Below are 13,047 nucleotides of genomic sequence, written 5' to 3'. Positions count from 1 at the left end.
TTTCTAAGTGGTGGGAGGGGTGGGGGAGTGCAGGTACTGAAGGGCACCTGCACATTCTGGGGCGGGACCTGGGAGGGGAGCAGAGGGCCAGAGGAGGTCCTGTGGGGCTCAGTGGGAGGCCCCAGCCACATAATCTGGCCCAGAAACAGGGCAGGGAGCGAGGTAACAGTCCCAGGAGTCGGGTGTTCTTACATGTGAGGGAATTAATGTCCTATTTCTGACCCACTGCAGAAATGGCTGGCGGCTCACCACATACCCCAGGAGGACACAAAAGGAGGGAGGAGACCAGAGCGGCCTCTGTGCTGGGTCGCCAGCCGGCCCGGCCGCCCTGCCAACCTCACACCCCAGCCCAGCTGGTCCCTGCTTCTCCCCATCTGCGCTGACTCCTTTCTACGGCCTGTTCTGCAATCAGGAGTTTCACGCCCATTGTGTGCGGTCCTGTCCAGGGAAAGACTGCCTCCCCGAGGGCCCACTCAGGCCCCTTCCCTCAATGTTGCGTTGGTCTTCTGGCCTTGGGAATCCGGAGCAGTGAGACCATTTCTACTCTCCACAACCCAGACACAAAGATCAGAGGAATTCATTAAAACGACAAAATAAAGGCAAAGCAGCGTCTGGAGATTAACTAGGATGAGTGAAACTGGACTAAGGTTGCAGGCCGAGAGAAAGGAACATACATCTGACCAGAGAAGCATGTTTTGGGAGAAAAGATGTTAGCGTTCAGGGGAGACACGTTGGGGTGAAGGGCTCACAGCCCTTGAGGCAGAGGCACAGCGGCTAGAGAAGTGACGGGGTTTGAGAGCTGGACGGAGGGGACCCAGGAGCGCGTGGGAGGGGAGACTGCAGAAGGAGCAGCAGAAGGAAGGCTGGACAAAGACGGCTTCAAACAGCCAGAGTACTGTGCGGAAACACTCCAAGGAAGGAAAGAGGAAAGCGAAGCGCCTGAGGCAGACAGCCTCCCCAGGGGAACAGGTTGGGAGGAAAGGCTGGAGGCCCTGGCTCCTCCATCCTCCCAAACCCCCCACGCCCCTGGTTGCCCTGAACCCACACCTCTTCGCCCGGGACCAGTGGGGTGCCCGCGTCATCTCGTGCCCATCAGCAAGCCCCCAAAAAAGAACTCCAGGAAGACACCCTACAACAAGCCAGCAGAGTCGTCATGCAGACCCACGGTTCTACAGCGTCCCGCGAAGGAGCACGTGTCTTCTGCCACAGGAAGACACAGTGGCCACACACGCAACATTACTCTGAAACAGTAGTGTGAAACTGTCTCCTGCAGTCCTTAAACCTCACCAAGCAGGCTCGGGGCCCAGGGCAGGAGGAGCCGCGCCCCTGGGACCCCGTGGGCCGGCTTGGTGACCGAGGCCTGAGTGCCCATGAACTCCAACAGCACAGCTCTCACATGCATGGGGGCCCCGAGAAGAGAAGCAACTGGCTGACAAGGGTGGGACCACAACTGGGGGCCGAACACAACACCCATTCTCAAATCACCTGCTTCTGAAACCAAGGGGCAAGCAGGGCAAGAGTCCTGGGGAGCAGCTGCACTAACGGGGCCTCCCCCAGCCCACCTGCACTGCTCGGGGCTCTGCCCTTTGCCCCTGGCCTGCAGGCCCCAGGCTCAAACTCCCACACCTGCCACCTGCACCTCCCGGCCCACACCTGCACCTCGGGCAGGCCGAGGGTCCCCAGGATCCCCTGAGAGGTGAGGACAGATGCAGCACAACCATTGGCACATGTGGATATTAGATTTAAATCTGATGAAATTAAATAAAATTTGGAATTCAGACCTCAGTCACACTAGCCTCTTTTAAGATCTCAACAGCCCCAGATCTAGAACAGGCCGTCATCACAGAAAACTCTCTCGCACAGGGCAGCCCTGGTTTCGTTCCAATGAAAACAGGTTTCCTTGAAGGATACGTTTCTGTGTGTGGACACGCGTAAAACTGACTTCTTTCTCCTTAAGGTTTTTAAATGTAATGGAGTCTAAGCTGACAAAAGAAATATAGCAGGGTGGGATGAATTGGGAGATTAGGATTAACATATATACTAATATGTATAAAACAGACAACTAATGTATAGCACAGGGAGCTCCACTTCACTGTACAGTAGAAACTAACACAACATTGTGAAACAACTATATCCCAATTAAAAAAAAAAAAAAAGACGTATTAGGGGAACACACACACACACACACACACACACACAAGAAATATATCAGAAATAACTAGAGTCCTCAAATGTAACTTCCAAAGGAAAAGAAATGACTTCAGAGAATCTGATAACTAGCTCAACTGAAAGAAAACGTAGGAGGAAGTAAGGAAAGAAAAGCCACTGCTCTTACCCAGAAACACATCTACCCCTCTAATCTCCCCACATACCTGAAACAGTCCAGCACAGACCCGGCCACATCATCCGCCAGCTCTTTGGGAAGTCTTCCAGCCAACCTACCGATTCTGAAAAGGAGAAGCAACGTCAGCAGCTGTCAGCATCACCAGCCCGTCGAGGGCACACGCTACGCTAGGAATGACGTCCCGAGTGACTGTCCTTCTCTCCAGAGGATGGCAAAGAGGCTGATTCTGCTCCATAAAGGCCACCTGCCCCATCAGGGAGCCCATCACGCTGACATACAGAGGCAGGACAGGCATCTGGGGGACCAAGGCAAAGGGAGCCCACAGGGCAGGTGCACTTCTCAGACAGTCAACGGCTCCCAGCTCAGGCCACCAAGGTCCATCCCATGCTGCATGCCAACCGGGCCGGCTCCCATCAGGTCACTGCCCAGGCTGGGTCCCGGCCAGCGGCGCCCCAGAAAGGCCCACCCTCCCAGCCCATCGTACTCCAAGCAGACAAGACTTCGGGCTCCGAGGTTGGCCAAAAGCCCCCGTGTGAGCCTCCTCACCCTGGCATTCGCTATGTGAGTGGATTGGCACAGACACCCGGAACCTCTGTGGGGAGGGCCCACGGGCACCTTCACCCATTTTCCTTTTCTCCACAACATCTCCTTTGTACTCTGCCCCCTAACCCGCCCTGGCCCCACTGGGTGCGCCCGGGCGCCTGTGTTGGCTGTTCCCTCAGGCGTAGCAGAGGGGGATGCCAGCCCCTCCTGGGGGCTCTGGAATCCAGTGAGGCCGTGCAGCATCCGCTGCCTACATGGGGGGCCGCCCCTGGCTGCGGAGGCAGGAGGTGGGGGTCGTGGCAGCGAGGACGTGAGGAGCAAGGAAAGGAACACCTGAAGGTAAAAAAGGCAAATGTGCTCATTCCAGCCAGAAGGGCAAGAAAATGAAGAAGCCACTGACCAACCTCAGTGATTTTCTTGAAAATCAGAACAAAAAGCAGTAAATGTAAATTAGGAAAAAATCATTCTACCTTTTAAAACTCTCGGAGCTGTTTGCAGCCCTCCAATTCCACAGGAAGTACGGAATGATTAAGAAGACTCAGGAGACCTGCAGGCATCTGGGGCCTAAGCTGTGAGCCCCCAGCCCAGCCCCCCAACCAAGTGCAGTCACCTACCCTTTGGCCGCAGACCACCGCACGATCGTGTCCTTGTCCTTCAGCCCAATCAGCAGCTGCTCTGAAAGAGCACAGGAAGGCCGGTCTGTGAGCCCCACGGAACCACCCAGAGTTCTAGATGGGCTCTCAGTTCCCAGCTTTAAGGTAACCCACCCTGCACATCACTCAAAACAGTGCCATAAAGGCAATTACATGAAGAATCTCAATTCTAATCACAATAAAAGAACATTTCCTTCTGTGTGTCTTTAAATCATCACTGAAGGGCAATTTCTGTCCTAGCTCCTAACAGTCACTGGGCAGAGAGCACCAGCGAGGAAGGCCAGAGGCCGATGAGGGAGGCTTCCCAGAGAAAACAGCCTCTGCCAGAGGCTGCAGAGAGCAGCCCTCCTAGGGACAGGGTCTCAGAAATGGTCAGCCGCTAGGAAAGGCCGCACAGAGGGCTCCCAAGCAGTACAGGCCTTGCAAGCCGGTCAGTGGAAGCCCTGGTGGAGGGCACATGGCAGCACAGGAAGCCTGATGCGGAGGCAGGACGGAGCCTGCGGAGCTGCATGGCGCACTGCGACCAGGGCAGTCTAGGGCCGCAACGGGGGGCGGGGGAGACAGCAGATGCACACAGCCCCAGCCTCACCTCCCACCCTGCAAAGACCAGAGGTGGGGTCAGGTCCCCTGCAGGCCGAGATGAGGTGGCCCCCACTCACCTATCACGCTCTCCACCTCCTCGGGGACGTCGTCCTCTCCGTCACTGTCAGGGGTCTCGGCCTGTATCCCTGGATCTCTAGGACTCTGGAGGCTGAGCTGCAGGCTCGCAATCAAGGAGCGGCAGCCACGCTGGTACCTGCAAGGAGCAAACAAACACACCTCAGACCTGCTGCGACAACTTGGAGCTAGAAGATCCTGATGACTGAATTCAACAATTTAGTGTCACTGTGAAAATTCCATGTGCTTTACAGGTACAGGATGGACAGGAAGGAAACTGAGCAGTAACTGTAACCAGCATGGATTGTCAAGGAAGACAACAACCTCATCTTAGCCACAGAACATAGATTCACCTTCTGGATGACTCAGAAACCCTCACATGTCGGAAAGCTTTCTTAGCAGAAAGGCAGGTGGCAAAGCGTGACAACAAGAATGCATCCAACAGGGCTTCCCTGGTAGCACAGTGGTTAAGAATCCGCCTGCCAATGCAGGGGACACGGGTTCGAGCCCTGGTCCGGGAAGATCCCACATGCCGTGGAGCAACTAAGCCCATGAGCCACAACTACTGAGCCTGTGCTCTAGAGCCTGTAAGCCACAACTACTGGAGCCTGCGCTCTAGAGCCCGTGAGCCACAACCACTAAAGCCTGTGTGCCTAGGGCCCGTGCTCCACAACAAGAGAAGCCACTGCAATGAGAAGCCCGCGCACCTCAACAAAGAGCAGCCCCCGCTCGCCACAACTAGAGAAAGCCCGCGCGCAGCAACGAAGACCCAACGCAGCCAAAAATAAATAAATAAAAATAAATAAATTTTTTTTAAAAAAATTATTTTTTAAAAAAAAGAATGCACCCAACAGAAATGGCAGGGAGGGCACGTTTGAACCCAATGGCCTTGGCCTTATTTCCACAGGCTCTGCCTCCAGGTCCCACCTGAGCAGAGCCCCACCCCCTGCCTCCAGGCCAGACACCGCCTTCCACACCAGGGGCCACAGCTGGTCCATGCCAGCTCCCACAGATCCTGCCTCCAGAAAGGCTCTCACCACTTCCTGCCGCCCACACCCCCCGCCCCACCTGCTAAGGCCACCAGCATCATCTCCCACAGCACCACGAAGGGGCCAGCAGCACAGGCCAGCTCAGCTGTCTGACTGCACAGCCCCTGAACCTCTGCTTGCCTCAGTTTCCCATCTGTAAAATGAGGCCCCACCCAGAGGGCTGCAACGAGGCCAGGTGGGAGGATGTGCACAAAGCACTCAGACCAAGCCCTGTGCAGAGAAAGGCCCAGGAACGCCTCCCCTCCTAGAAGCGGGACAGGCACGCTTGGGCCTGACTCTGGGGCAGCCCCATCTCAGGACAGGGCCTGGGGCATAAAAGGTGACAGGTCAAGTTACAGCATGATTATTGGGGGCCGCAGCCTAAGGCCAAGTCCAGTTCCAGATAACTGGGGCTTCGGAGACAGAGCCAACTCAGACACTGTTTAGCTGTGGCCTTGAGGCCTCAGATTCCGTGAAACAAGGACGGTGTGGGCAGTTCCCAAGATGGAGGTTCAATCAACTGCCAATGGCCAGTGACTTAATCAACCCTGACTATGCAATGAGGCCTCCAATAAAACCCAAAAGGAAGACTTCCCTGGAGGTCCAGTGGTTAAGACTCCGAGCTTCCACTGCAGGGGGCGCAGGTTTGATCCTTGGTCTGGGAACTAAGATCCCGCATGCCACATGGCCAGGCCAAAAAAAAAAAAAAGGAGTGGGTTAGGAGAGCTTCCAGGTTGGTGAACAGAGGGAGGAGCAGGAAGGGTGGTGAACTCAGAGGGCATGGAAGCCTTGTGCCCTCTCCCCAGGCCTTGCCCTCTGCATCTCTTCCACCTAGCCGTTCCTGAGTTATAGTCTTTTATAATAAACCAGTAATCTCAAATAAAATATTTCTCTGAGTTCTATGAGCCACTCTAGCAAATTATCAAACCCTCCAACCTGTAGCCAGACTGTCAGAAACACAGGTGACAACCTCAACTTGCAACTGGGGTTGACAGAGGCAGGAGAGGTGTTGAGGTGGGGGAAGACAGTCTAGTGGGCTGAGCCCTTAACCTGTAGGATCTGGTGCTGTCTCCACAAAGACAGAGTCAAAACTGAGTTACACAGTAGGACACCCAGCTGGTGTCCGATAACTGCCTGGTCTGGAAAAAAACACACATCAGAGTTGTTGTCAGAATCAGAGCAGCAAGGGGTAACTGAACCAGGGAGAACGTCACCAGGCACCACAGGATTGTTGTCAAGATCATAAAGCTCCCAGAAAGCAGCAGGCACTTGGCAACGACTGTCGACACGGTTACTGTTCTCCTCCAATGAAGACACACAAGGACTTTACCTCACAGGAAAAGTTCTCGATATCGTCCAGCAACCAGGGACCAGACAGGCTGCCACTGGACTTTCCCTCCTGACTTAACCACAAATCTAGACAAAGTGTATATACCAACCGCTGGCAGGCACAAGATGACAACCAAGGCAGGGCTACAATCCCTCAGAGCAGGGAAGCCCCCAGGTGCACCCAACTTCCCCTCTGCTTCCTCCCAAAGGCACTTTCTAAACCACAGTACAGGAAAGTACAGCCCAAGCATAGCCGCCGTCCTGCTGGGCAGAAAAAACAAGTCATGACTAGTGAGATGGCTACTAAGTGGGGATAGACACTGAAGGAAGGGGAGCTGAGACGGCATCCCAAATTCTCCCTGGATCCTCGGGCAGCTGTGAGGCGTGTGAGACCCAGACGCGCCATCAGAGAGCAGCTGGGAGGCCAAGAGCCAAACAGAGTCCAAAGGGCAAGTAACGCTGGGCAGTCACTGAAGTGTGGGTCCAGCAGGAAGGACTGAAAGGCCACGCGTGACACGTGAGCAGCTGCTGCAGGAGCAAGGGCCACACCCCGGCGGGGGGAACTGAGAAGGCCTGCGTCCCAGACAGCAGGAGGGGCAGTGCGGCCAGTTACCTGCCTGTCCCTAAGGGGAAGGTAACCAAAAAGGGAATGAATCTAAAAGATAAAAAGAAAATGTATCAGAGGGGATAAAATGAAAAAAAGACGGAAGAGAGAGAAAACAAAGAGCAAGATGGGAGACTGAAGCCCCCACGTTAATGGTCACACTCAGTGTACAGAGAGATACAGACTGAACAAAGTAACTGGGCTGCTAAACTACTCTCCTTCCCACGTAAACGCTTGGAGTACCTGTGATAGCTCATTTTAATGTGTCCAGTTGACCGGGTCACAGTGCCGAGATATTTGCTCAAACATTATTCTGGTTGTGTCTGTGACAGTGATTTTGGGTGAGATTAACATTTAAGCTGTGGGCTTAGTAAAGCAGGTTGCTCTCCCCAGTGTGGGAGAGCAATCCACTGAAGGCCTGAGGGTCACAGACAGGCTCACTCTCCCCCAGTGAGAGGGGTACTTCCTGCCTTCAGACTCAAGCTGAAACATCAGCTCCTCCCGGCCTCCAAGCCTGCCAGATTTGGGGATTTGCCAGCTCCACAAGCATAACCCAATTCCTTATGATAAGTCTCTTTACACACACACACACACACACACACACACACACACCAATTGGTTCTGTTTCTCAGGGGAACTCTAATACAGCACAGAATGTTAATTTTCCACAGCATCTGCAAAGTAACCACTAACATTGAGTCTCATAAACAACTTACAGAACAAGCTGTATACAGAACACCCAAAAGGTATTTCAGTAAAACATCACTAAAACATAACACACTTCTCTGGAATTTCCTATAATTGGAGACAAACTTAATCAAATAATTCCTCCCAAACCACACACATGAATACCTGAAATAAAAATGAAGACTGCTAAAATGCAGTACCACCCCCAGCACAGTAAATAGTCTGTTTCCGTGGGAGCCGCTACTTCAAAAGAACCCTTAAGACATCGTTTCCAGCCACAGGCAGAGACAGCTCTCCTTTCTGAATAAACCTCGAGGAAGGAGCCCAAGACCCAGACTGAGTTGACCAGAATGGAGCTTTCCCTACGGTGCAACCCACCGGTGAGACTGCCCTACACCTGAATGACAGGCACTCTCAGTGAGTGCGAAACAAGCCTTCCTTGTCGTCAGTTCCACTTCAAGATTCTACCTGGAAGATGTGGGGTCAGAAAATAACCAAAAGAAAAGCTGTTCCTTTCAAAATCAGAAACACTCCTGAGACTGGGAAAAAAATGAAAGCAGGAGGACACGTCAATCAGCCCGCTGTGTCCAGCCACCTGAAACACCTGGCCCCGCGCCAGCCTCCCGACACACCCTGGCCGCACGGTCACCATTCAGTCCACCCACCTCCACTTGGCCACCTGGGGCTTCAGGAAGGTCAGGCCCAGCCGCTGCACGAGCTTCACCCCAAGCTTCCGGAGCAGGGTCTGGTTGCTGTCGGGGAGCCTGCAGTCGTCCAGGCACTGGAGAACGGTGGCAGCTGTGAACACAGAACGTCCCGCTCAGTTTGGTGGGAAGGGTTTGTGTCATCTCCCAAACCCACCAACCCCACCTGACACGCACGACACCAAAACCAGACACTTCCACAGGCCCCCCGACCCCAGTCAGTGTGAAGGCCTACATCTACGCTGGACCCCTTGAGCTCTGCTTCATCAAGACCCCTTCACCCCATGTCATTTACTAAGTGCAGCTGGAGTCGGACCTGCCCAACCCTCTCACTGTGAACCACGGATCTGGAGATGGAACGTAGAGGAACCCAGGGAGGGAAGAGCGTCCTGGGCAGGGAGAGCGGAAACGTGCCTGGCGGGTGGAGCACACGCTGCAGGCCACGAGGACCATGCAGACAGGCTTGAGCATGAGGCTGCAAGAACGGGGAGGGGTCTCTACAAGCAGGGAAACCGTGTGATCGGGCCCCCCTGCTGTCAAGGCTATTTGGGGCAATGAGGAGGGCGTCGGGGGAAGCGGAGGCCAGGAGAGCACACAGGACCATGTTTCGTGTGAGACAAGGAGGGGGCGTTCAAGACAAGTTGAAATGGCATCTGGGTAACTTCCCAAAAGACCCAAACGGCGCACAGTGACCAGCGTGGGTATAACTGACAGTAACTCAAGATGGACCTGGGGTCTGTGTGTGCGAGTCCGTCGAGGACAACGTGTGACGATGCTGAATGGCGACTGCTCATGCTCTCAGGTGCGACAATGACATCAAGGTTATGTTTCCAAAAACAGGCAACAGATGCCAGTGGAATGATAGGGTGTCTAGGTGGTGGGTGAGGGGGAGCATGGATGAAACAGGAGTGCCCATGAATTAAAAACCTGAAGCTTGTGATAGAAATATGAGAGATCACTATACCAGTCAGTCTTCCTCTGTGCGTATGAAATGTTCCATGATGAAAACTTCAAGAAATAGACTCTACTACCTAAATCTGATTCATAAATCTTCTAAAACATAGACTAAGAAATTTCTTTTGTTCCAGGGAGTAAGCCTTCCTGCAGCGAAAATCACTATATTGATTTTCGTAAGTTGAGGTTCAATCTAAAATTAAGAGAATGAGGCAAAAAGGGCAAATGATGTAGCCATGGTGCTGGGAAGAATGCAGTTGGGCCCCCAGGAAGCGAGCCAGAAACCTCAAGGCTTCATCTACATCCCAAGGCCCGCAGGATCAAGACCAGGCAGTCAGGGCATCAGGAACCCAGAACTCCTCCCTAAGAGGCCTGAGGCCTAACAGTCAGATTATTAACACACACACACACACACACACACGCAAAGAAGACCGGAAAAAAAAAAAACAGAACTATAATAGTATCCAAATACAGCAAGTCACAGATTTTTGTGCCTGTGAATAAACTGTTAAGGAGACACATTTGATAATAATTCAGGCAAACTCATGTCACAAACACACCCTCACTTACAAATAAACCTTACCGTAGGGTAAACAGTCTTCACGTTTTCCATGCTTAAATATTTGTGCCTTAAAAAAAAGAAAAACAAAAATTCTATTAGAATTTGCAAATACATTTACAAATTTAAAACATAAATTATCAAAACAATTCATTGCATCTTCCAGGATTTTTATTCTAGACACTCGCCAGGAAATAACAAGAGAACAGTTTCTGTACATGACAAAGAAAGGAATTGTAAGGAGAGTAAAGAAGAATCGTACCGGGTTTCCATGACCAGCGTGTAACTGAAGGTACCAAAGGATAAGAGTTACAGGTCGAATTATCCCACACAAAGGTAAGGCACCCACATACTCATCTTCGTTCTGAGCCGACAAAGGAGAAAGGGCCCCTCCTGCTTCTCACACACGTGGGGCTGGCGGCCTGTCAAAACCTCAAAAACCTGGATTCCTCAACCTGAAATTTTACCCTCCACTTTCAACTCTGCAAGACTTGGGTATCCAAGCCCTTAAACGAAGAACCCTAAAGCCAAGCAACTCTAAGAAAACAGCTAAGGAACTTCTTCTCCTTCAAGAATACTATTTAACTGGCAAGGTGAGATCGCTTCTGTCTTAGACCGTCTGAAGGTACGTGGGCCCGACTGCACTGGACCCCGTCCCCCGACACCAGGTCCTGCTGGTGAAGGAGCTTCTCAGCCGAGGTAAAGAGGGTGAACACCATCCCAGACACTTAGTCAATGGTGTTTCACGTGGAGACCAACCACCCGGGGGCCCTGGACACTCTGAGGCAGGCTCACAGGAGAACAGTCCACAGGGCTCAGACCCACAGGCCCAGGACATCCCAACACTCAAAGCACCGTGGAACCTCCCAGCCAGTGGCCCATGGTTCCACCGCCTCTCCCAGCACACGTGACAAAGGCCTCACCTCGCCAGCCCTGCTCTGGCCCTCTGCTGCGAAAGCCCCTCGGCAGAGGTCATGCTTTCCTTCATGCTTTCTGCCCTTCTTCTCCCCCCAACAACTCAACCCCAAAACCATGAGCCAGCCATCAGATTAGGAAGTTCAGGGCATTTCATTCCCCCACACCTTCCCGTGACCCACACTACAAATGGAGGAGGACCCCCAGACATCCACGGGCCACATCTGAAATATCCCCATTTCATGACTGGTAAACCACTCCCAAAACACTTGAAATTTTTGTCTTTACAATCTGGGTTTATGATGAGGGGAAAAGTCACCTGCATCCCCTAGCTTCTTCCTGGTGAACTTTTTTTTTTTTTTTAATTTTATTTTTGGCTGCACTGGGTCTTTGTTGCTGCGCACGGGCTTTCTCTGGTTGCGGCGAGTGGGGGCTACTCTTCATTGAGATGCGCGGGCTTCTCATGGCGGTGGCTTCTCGTTGCAGAGCACGGGCTCTAGGCATGCAGCCTCTGTTGTTGTGGCACGTGGGCTCAGTAGTTGTGGCTCATGGGCTCTAGAGCGCAGGCTCAGTAGTTGTGGCGCATGGGCTTAGCTGCTCTGCGGCATGTGGGATCTTCCCAGACCAGAGATCGAACCCATGTCCCCTGCATTGGCAGGCGGATTCTTAACCACTGCGCCACCAGGGAAGCCCCCTGGTGAACTTTTAAAGGAGTCAGGGAGGTGGCTCGGTGGATAGGAAGGAGGAAACCATCCTGCAGCCGGATGAGTCTGAGCAGGACGTGCGAACCCCAGGTGAGCCACCCACAGCCCTGGGCACAACGCCCGCCACTCTCCTCCTGCAGCAGAGGCCACGAGAGCAACCCCATCTACGCTGGCCATCAGCCTCCTGCCCCGACTGCCACAACAGAACCAGTGGACTGGCTCAGAAGGACAGACACCCAAGCTGGTGGCCGTGGAGCTGGTCTGGGACCAGGAGTAAGGAAAGGGCGGGCCGCACCATGCAGCCCACTGCCGTCCCTCACCTGCCTCGCATCCCTCCAGCTCCGCTGCGGCCTCCCTCAGGAGCCAGGCCAGGCCTTCATACAGGACTCAGACAGTCAAGACCCCAGCAGTAAAGCTTACAGAACAGACCACTGTGGTTAGATATCTCTAACTTTAACAAAACTAAATATCAGGGGGTTCACATAAACATCCTGGATGCAACGGTCTCAGCTCCAAACTGCCTCACATACAAACCAGGACAGAGAACCTGGCCGAGGATGGGGCTTCACCGAGGGTCCAGCTCCTCCTCCAAGCAGGAGGCCCAGCCTGCAGGGCTGAGGGGGCGTCTCAGGGCTGGCCCAGCCCAGGTCACAGCGCCAGCGTGCCCTGCAGACACATACCACCTCCCCTCTGTTCTTGGGGCACAAAGCCATCCACACGGCCAGTGCCACTGCACACAAAGACAACCCGTGCCACGAGGAAACAGCTGACAACACGACAAGCACACAAGTTATAAAAACCACTCAGGTCTCAATCAACTTTCAAAGTTATAGTTATAATATACTCAATCAAGTTTCAAAGTTATACGCTTAAAAACGCAAATAAATGTCTTGGTATAAAAATAACTAACATAAATTCTGCCAAATTTTCTAAAACTGTGAAGCTCACTCTAGTACGCCAACAGCTCTATGGTAGAAAATACCACCAGGAAGACTTACCGTCTCAGCTGCTGAAGCACCAGAATCACTGCTGTCCTTTCTGAACCCTGCCCACCCCAAGCTCCGTGCTGAGTCCGGGCGGCAAGAGGGGAGGCCTTGCCACACCCAGCTGCATGGCGGGCAGACACAGCCAGATTAACAGACATGAATGCACAGTTAAGCATCACTGAACTCGAAGTACCCACTCTGTGTTCTCTTCCAGTGGACACTACAATCAGAATTACTATCATGTGGGAAACAACAAAACTTTCTTTTGTTTTAAAAAGAAGTCCTCAAAATGGTATGCTGATTATGTAGAGTACACACTGAAGTATTTACAGGCAGTGGAGTGATTTAATTTAAAACAGTTCAACAGCACAAGTGTGTGG

The 13,047-nt window shown here is 52.9% G+C and overlaps 1 protein-coding gene across 2 annotated transcripts in view; it reads right to left on the bottom strand.

Moving 5' to 3' along the window:
- The window catches only part of TBCD (tubulin folding cofactor D), a 183,604-nt gene that overhangs the window by 122,593 nt on the left and 47,964 nt on the right, over positions 1 to 13,047 (bottom strand). For both annotated transcript variants that reach the window (XM_068531369.1, XM_068531370.1), the window contains exons 8-12: positions 10,087 to 10,132; positions 8,511 to 8,643; positions 4,200 to 4,336; positions 3,502 to 3,562; positions 2,373 to 2,447 (exon numbers count right to left, since the gene is read on the bottom strand). In XM_068531369.1, the coding sequence (XP_068387470.1) occupies positions 2,373 to 2,447; positions 3,502 to 3,562; positions 4,200 to 4,336; positions 8,511 to 8,643; positions 10,087 to 10,132 (452 nt within the window). The remainder of the gene's footprint in view (positions 1 to 2,372; positions 2,448 to 3,501; positions 3,563 to 4,199; positions 4,337 to 8,510; positions 8,644 to 10,086; positions 10,133 to 13,047) is intronic.

The sequence above is a fragment of the Eschrichtius robustus genome, chromosome 20 (genome assembly GCF_028021215.1).
Source record: "Eschrichtius robustus isolate mEscRob2 chromosome 20, mEscRob2.pri, whole genome shotgun sequence".
NCBI lineage: Eukaryota > Metazoa > Chordata > Mammalia > Artiodactyla > Eschrichtiidae > Eschrichtius > Eschrichtius robustus.
This window is presented reverse-complemented; position numbering and strand designations above follow the sequence as displayed.